Source organism: Cynocephalus volans, chromosome 14 (assembly GCF_027409185.1).
Source record: "Cynocephalus volans isolate mCynVol1 chromosome 14, mCynVol1.pri, whole genome shotgun sequence".
In the NCBI taxonomy this organism is placed as follows: Eukaryota; Metazoa; Chordata; class Mammalia; order Dermoptera; family Cynocephalidae; genus Cynocephalus; species Cynocephalus volans.
The window spans coordinates 39545909-39553418 of NC_084473.1; the positions used below are offsets into that span (position 1 = coordinate 39545909).

Genomic DNA, 7510 nt, shown 5'->3' on the forward strand with positions numbered 1-7510 from the left:
TAAGCAAATATAAGAGTTTATAAAAAGTCTAGCTTTAGACCAGACCACAGGAAGTTCTGGATCATGAATTACACCACAGGGTTTGTCATGCTCAGAAACAAGAATGCTGGTTGTTATACTTTGATTTCTACATCAGTGTGGGGAGCCGCCCACACTATGCTGTAACCGCCATTACAACATGGCGCTGACTTCCGACAAGTCACTAGACTAGAGCGCGCGCTGGGAATTCCCCTACCTCTGATCTCTTCCTCTCCCGTGGCGTCATCTGGGCTGATGGCGCCACGCCAATCAGGGAAGGACACGTCCTAAGCGAGGGACTGAATGCTATATAAGGGGATGGGTTTTCGTTGTTCGGGGTCTCCGCCCTAGTAGCTTGTGCACTGCCTCTCAAGTTGCATTAAAGCTTTACTGCAGAAGGATCCTGTGTGTACCGCGTCTTTCTTGCTGGCGAGAGAGCTGCGCGGGACATCTGGTGCCGAAACCCGGGAACTTGTGTCATCTTCAGCACCCTCGGAGACCCCTTGGCAACGAGGAGGATTCAGAACTGCAGGGAGGTAAGCTCAGAAAGGTATGCTTGTCCCCAGCTTTGGATTGGACCCGTCACTTCTGTGAAAGAAGCGGTTTGTGTTACGATAAGCCGCGGTGCCTCTCCAGTAAATTAAGTTCCCCCTGTAGATAAAGGGGCATTATGGGATCCACACAGTCCACTATTTCTGCTTTGGATGCAGTACTGAGTCAACGTGGAATTAAGGTGGGGAACCGCGTCCTTAAGAATTTTGTGAAAGAGGTCGACCGGGTAGCTCCATGGTATGCTTGTTCTGGCTCCCTAACCCTGACCTCCTGGAACAAACTGGGCAGAGACCTCGATCGCAAATATCTCGAAGGGGACCTGAGACAGGGCACCAAGACAATATGGAAGTTTGTTAAGAACTGCTTAGAAGATGAGGGCTGTAGGCTGGTGGTGACGGAGGGACAAAATACTTTAGAGGAAGTTCAGGACAGCATGTCAGAATCTGAGCGAAGTGAGAGGATGGGTACCCGCAAGAGGAGAGACGTCTCCTACAAGGAAAAGGACCCTCCCGGTGAGTCTACCGACAAGGGAGTGAAAACGGAAAAAGGACCTCCCGGTAAGTCCGCAGACGAGGGAGTGATTTATAACCCGAGTGAGGTTCAAAAGAAAAGGGGGGGCCCTTACCCTGTGGAGGATTTAGAGGCCTTGAACATAGGGGAATCAGACTCTGACTCCCTCGACTCTAGTGAGGAATCAGATCTAGAGGAGGAAGCCGCTAGATATGAGGAGGAAAGGTATCACCCCGATGGGTGGAGGAGGCCCTTTAGGAAGCAGGAGAAGCGGCCGCCCCCAATGGCTCCCGCACGAGCTGCGCCTTCAGCACCTCCACCTCCTCCCTATGAGGGGCGCTCCAATCCTCTTTCTTTTCTTCCTGATAAAGTGAGGAGAAAGGTGCAAGCCGCCTTCCCAGTTTTTGAGGTGGAAGGCGGAGGGCGAATCCATGCCCCTGTTGAGTACAGCCAAATCAAAGATCTTGCCGAGGCAGTTAGAAAGTATGGGGTAAATGCCAATTTCACTGTAGTAATGTTAGAAAGATTTGCCGGCGCCGCCATGACACCTGCGGATTGGCAAATGCTGGCTAAAGCTGCCCTTCCTACAATGGGCCAATACATGGAATGGAAGGCGCTATGGCATGAGGCGGCACAGGCTCAAGCCAGGGCAAACGCTGTCGCGTTGACCCCTGAGCAGCGGACTTGGACTTTTGATATGTTAACAGGCCAGGGCCAATTTGCCGCTGATCAGACAGCCTTCCCATGGGGTGCTTATGCTCAAATTTCTAGCACTGCCATCAAGGCTTGGAAGACGCTCCCCAAGAAAGGGGAAGCCTCTGGGCAGCTCACAAAAATTATCCAGGGACCTCAAGAACCATTTTCAGATTTTGTAGCTCGCATGACAGAGGCAGCAGGGCGTATTTTTGGAGACCCTGACCAAGCTGCACCTCTTGTTGAACAACTTATTTTTGAACAGGCTACACAAGAATGTCGAGCAGCTATAGCCCCGAGAAAAAATAAAGGGTTACAGGATTGGCTCAGAGCATGCCGAGAACTTGGAGGTCCCCTTACCAATGCAGGGCTGGCTGCCGCCATCCTACAGTCACAGAGACCATTGAGGCAGGGGATGAACAGGAGAACCTGCTTCAAGTGCGGCCAGGTGGGACATTTAAAGAAAGATTGTCCCGCCCCAGATAAGGACAGGGTGTCCCTTTGCTCCCGTTGTAGCAAGGGGTATCATAAAGCTAGTCAGTGCCGCTCCGTCAGGGACATCAAGGGGCGACTCCTCCCGCCACCTGAGGACCAACACAAGATGGATTCAAAAAACGTGAGGGTGGGCCCACGTTCTCAGGGCCCTCAAAAGTATGGGAACAAGGTGGACAGAGGCCAGGGGAAAGGGGAGAAAGTCCAGTCAGAAGACACACAAGAATGGACCTGCACGCCTCCTCCGACTTCTTATTAATGTCCCATATGGGCATTCAGCCGGTCCCCGTTCAACCTATTGATCCTTTGCCAACTGGGACAATGGGCCTCATACTTGGCAGAGGCTCACTTACCTTAAAAGGTTTAGCTGTTCATCCAGGTGTGGTCGACAATGACCACTCTGAGGTTCAAGTCTTGTGCTCATGTCCAGAGGGGGTTTTTTCCATAAGTGAGGGAGACAGAATTGCACAGCTTGTCCTTCTCCCTGATGATACTCCCCCCGGGATTGATAGGGGGAAGATGGGCTCCTCTGGAACAGACTCTGCTTATCTGGTTCTCTCCCTCAAAGATAGGCCTAAATTAAAGCTAAAAGTAAACGGGAAAGAATTTGAGGGCATCCTAGATACGGGGGCTGACAAGAGTACCGTGTCCTCTTTCTGGTGGCCACGGTCCTGGCCCACCACAGCATCTTCACATACTTTACAAGGCCTCGGGTATCGATCCAGCCCCATAATCAGTTCTACCGCCTTGTCTTGGGAGACGCCAGAAGGACAAAAGGGACGGTTTACCCCCTATGTATTGCCTCTCCCAGTTAATCTCTGGGGAAGAGATGTTTTGCAAAACATGGGCTTTGTATTGTCAAATGAATATTCCCCACAGGCCCAACAGATGATGCAAAACATGGGTTATAAGCAGGGAGGAGGCTTGGGACGCAGAGAACAAGGCAGGATCGAGCCGATTTCCCCCTCCGGTAATCCCGGCAGACAGGGCTTGGGTTTTTCCTAGGGGCCATTGAGGGCTCGATGCCCATACCGTGGCTTACAGAGGAGGCGGTGTGGGTTCCTCAATGGCCTCTGTCCTCTGAAAAACTGGAAGCTGCCACGAGATTGGTGGAGGAACAATTACAGCTCGGTCATCTAGAGCCTTCTGTCTCCCCCTGGAATACCCCTGTTTTTGTCATCAAGAAAAAATCAGGGAAGTGGAGACTCCTCCATGACTTGCGAGCCATTAATTCGCAAATGCGCCTGTTTGGTTCAGTACAACGAGGTTTGCCCTTACTCTCCGCCTTGCCAAAGTCATGGAGAACAATAATTATAGATATTAAGGATTGTTTCTTTTCCATTCCCTTGTGTCCAAAAGATAGACAGAGGTTCGCATTTACTCTGCCAGCCACTAATCATTTGGAACCTGATAGAAGATTTCAATGGAGAGTTTTGCCACAAGGCATGGCCAACAGCCCCACTATGTGTCAATTATATGTTCAGTTGGCACTTGAACCCATTAGGAAACAATTCCCAACTTTGATTCTAATCCACTATATGGATGATCTTTTAATGTGTCATAAGGATTTAGAAGTTTTACAGGCCGCATATCCCCTTCTTTTTAAGACTTTAGGATGCTGGGGGCTTCAAGTTGCCACAGAAAAGGTTCAGTTTGCGGAGATTGGCTCGTTTCTAGGAACGGTCATCTACCCTGATAAAATAGTTCCTCAGAAGCTGGAAATCCATAGGGATAATTTGCATACCTTAAATGATTTTCAAAAATTATTGGGAGATATAAATTGGCTGCGGCCATTTTTAAAGATCCCTTCTGCTGAGTTAAAACCTTTATTTGATGTCCTGGAGGGGGATCCACATATTTCCTCTCCGAGGAGTTTGACTCCAGCAGCTATTCAAGCCTTACAAATTGTTGAGAGTGCCTTACAAAATGCTCAATTACAGCGCATAGATGATGCCAAGCCCTTTGATTTATGCATTTTTAAAACATTTCAATTGCCCACTGCAGTTTTGTGGCAAGATGGACCCTTGCTATGGGTTCATCCCAATGTGTCACCAGCCAAAGTTATCTCTTGGTTCCCAGATGCAATTGCTCAGCTTGCACTCCGTGGGTTGAAGGTAGCCCTTACCCATTTTGGAAGGGAACCCAAAATTTTAATAGTGCCTTATACAATGAATCAGGTCCAAGTGTTAGCTGCCACTTCTAACGACTGGGCGGTGTTGGTCACTTCCTTTGCTGGGCTGATTGACAATCATTATCCACGACATCCGATTTTACAGTTTGCCTTGAATCAACCTATTGTGTTCCCACGCATAGTGTCTCAAGAACCACTTGCGAATGGGACTGTAGTGTATACAGATGGATCAAAGACGGGCGTAGGTGCCTATGTGGTTAATAATGAGGCTTTTTCTAAACAGTATAATGAAAAATCACCTCAAGTTGTAGAGTGCTTAGTGGTGCTCGAGGTCCTTATCACCTTCCCAGGCCCGATTAATATTGTATCAGATTCCTCCTATGTGGTTAATGCAGTTAAGATTCTTGAGGTGGCGGGATTAATTAAGCCCTCCAGCAAGCCTGCCCGAATTTTTCAACAAATTCAACACATTCTTCTCAACAGAAAATTCCCTGTGTTTATAACACATATTAGAGCTCATTCGGGCCTGCCTGGTCCGATGACTCAGGGAAATGAGCTAGCAGATCGGGCTACTAGAATGGTTGCGGTTGCCCTATCATCCAGGCTAGATGCAGCCACAAATTTTCATTCAAAATTTCATGTGACGGCCGAAACTTTACGCCGTCGATTTGCCTTAACCAGAAAAGAGGCTAGGGAGATTGTTACTCAATGTCAAAATTGTTGTCAGTTTCTGCCCACCCCGCATGTTGGCATTAATCCACGTGGGATCCAGCCACTGCAAGTTTGGCAGATGGATGTGACACATGTCCCCTCCTTTGGGAGGCTTCAGAATCTGCATGTCTCGGTAGACACATGTTCAGGTGTTCTTTTGCTACTCCATTAACAGGAGAGAAAGCCTCACATGTTATCCAACATTGTCTGGAGGCATGGAGCGCTTGGGGCAAGCCCAGGGTGCTAAAAACAGATAATGGACCGGCCTACACTTCTCAAAAGTTTAAACAGTTTTGTCATCAAATGAATGTGACCCACTTGACTGGTTTGCCTTATAATCCTCAAGGACAAGGCATTGTGGAGCGTGCTCACCGCACGCTCAAATCCTACCTCATAAAACAAAAAGGGGGACTTGAGGAGTCATTGCCCCCAGTCCCGAGAGTCGCTGTTTCTATGGCGCTCTTTACCCTTAACTTCCTAAATCTTGATGCACACGGCCATGCGGCCGCTGATCGTCATTGTTCAGATCCTGACCGACCTAAAGAACTGGTAAAGTGGAAGGATGTTTTAACGGGACAATGGAGAGGACCGGATCCTATCTTGATAAGATCCAGGGGAGCTGTTTGTGTTTTTCCACAGGAAGAAGAAAACCCCTTCTGGGTTCCAGAAAGACTTACCAGGACAATTCTGGGACCGACACAGGATGACAAGACCAGAGAGATGGGAGCCCCCCCTGATCCTGTTGATATTGACCCTGACCTTGTTTGCGACGGGGGAACCACACTGGGGAATCCTGTCGGTGTTCCCTCTACCGATGCCAATTCACCATGATGCAAAATTATTCCCTCGATTTTTTAGTACCAATAGAACCTTAGATTTGCCTTATTTACCTATGGATGAGGAGATAGCTAGTATTGGGGGGAATAGGAATTTTACTCTTGATGGCAGCCTATGTTTTTTGATCGTTTCTAACCGATCTACAGACGAGGCTCCTTGTATAAAACTGTATAACCAAACTGCAGCATGGTTTGATTTCCCAACACAGTCAGCCTCAGCCAATGCCACCTGGATATCAGGAACTTGGCCCGCCTTCGAGCCAAAGGGGAACAGCAGTAGCGTTCCCTCACAGGCAAAATGGGCCCCATATTGCTTGGGATCCAGAGTAGCAGGGGACACCCCGCCCTGGACGGGCTGCCAGTCTAAGAAGACGGGGTGGGCAAGAAAAGATAAATTTACCTTTTCACCTTATATGGGTACTATGTATAATGAGACCTCTCCAGGCTACAATTGGACATATCAAAATCCCTTGATGGCGACCCATACCAACCCATTTGATGTATGGTTGTTGTGTGGGGTGAATGGTAGTTGCACGGATCTTTCCCCGTTTGCCTTTATTAAGGGGGGAAGTTGGGGGAATGCTACCTTTAAATTCAATACTTCTGACATCTTTGAATCCTCTGTGTCCATCATAGAGTCTGGGAAAAATGTGTCTGTGCCGCCAACACCAGTCTGCCTTTATCTCCCCTTTGTGTTTATTCTAGTCAATATAACGGTGGAGGAGAGTCAAATTGCTTGCAACAATGATACCTGTTTCTATGCACAATGCTGGAATGCTACGCTGTCTAATCAGTTGTCTCAGTATCTTTCAGGAAATTGGACAGGAGACTTTGATGCGCTGATGGACCAGCTACGTTCTGCCATTGTGTCCGTGAATTCAACAAGAGTGGATGCCTCCTTCGCTGATGGACTGTCCTCCTGGATTGGAGCCGCCGTGTCCCACTTCAAGGAGTGGGCGGGAGTAATTGGGGTTGGCATGCTTCTTTGTGGTGGAATTGTGCTCTTACTATGGTTGGTCTGCAGATTGACAACCCAGATACGGAGAGACAAGGTGGTTATAGCCCAAGCGCTTGTAGCTCTAGAGCAGGGAGCCAATCCCGATATTTGGCTATCCATGCTCAGGAAATAAATTTTACCAACTCCCCCTTTTTTGTTTTTCTTCCTTTGGCTGGCCTCCCTGAAAGTTGATCAGCGGAGTTCGCCCTTGCTCGTATTGGCCTCATCTTTCAAAGTCCACTCCAGTAGATCCCGAGACGGGCAACTTCCCCCAGACATGTACCGACCTAAGACATGGTGCCCGGTGGCGATAGGGTTAACCTGTGACGGGTAAGGTCATAGTCTGAGACGGGTCGACCTAAGACAGGACTGCTGGTGAAACAATTTTGTGGCCATTAAGCTTGTACCAGCCTCTTTATAATAAAGAAGGGGGAGGTGTGGGGAGCCGCCCACACTATGCTGTAACCGCCATTACAACATGGCGCTGACTTCCGACAAGTCACTAGACTAGAGCGCGCGCTGGGAATTCCCCTACCTCTGATCTCTTCCTCTCCCGTGGCGTCATCTGGG

At 48.8% G+C, this 7510-nt stretch overlaps 1 protein-coding gene across 1 annotated transcript; it reads left to right on the plus strand.

Moving 5' to 3' along the window:
* Positions 1-688: 688 nt before the first annotated feature.
* Positions 689-2524, plus strand: LOC134362503 (igE-binding protein-like). The gene has a single exon (XM_063077764.1). The coding sequence runs from the start codon at positions 689-691 to the stop codon at positions 2522-2524; it is 1836 nt and encodes a 611-aa protein (XP_062933834.1).
* The last annotated feature ends 4986 nt before the right edge of the window (positions 2525-7510 follow it).

Coding starts and splice junctions, on each gene's coding strand:
- LOC134362503 (XM_063077764.1), top strand. CDS start 689: ATGGGATCCACACAGTCCACTATTTCTGCTTTGGATGCAGTACTGAGT.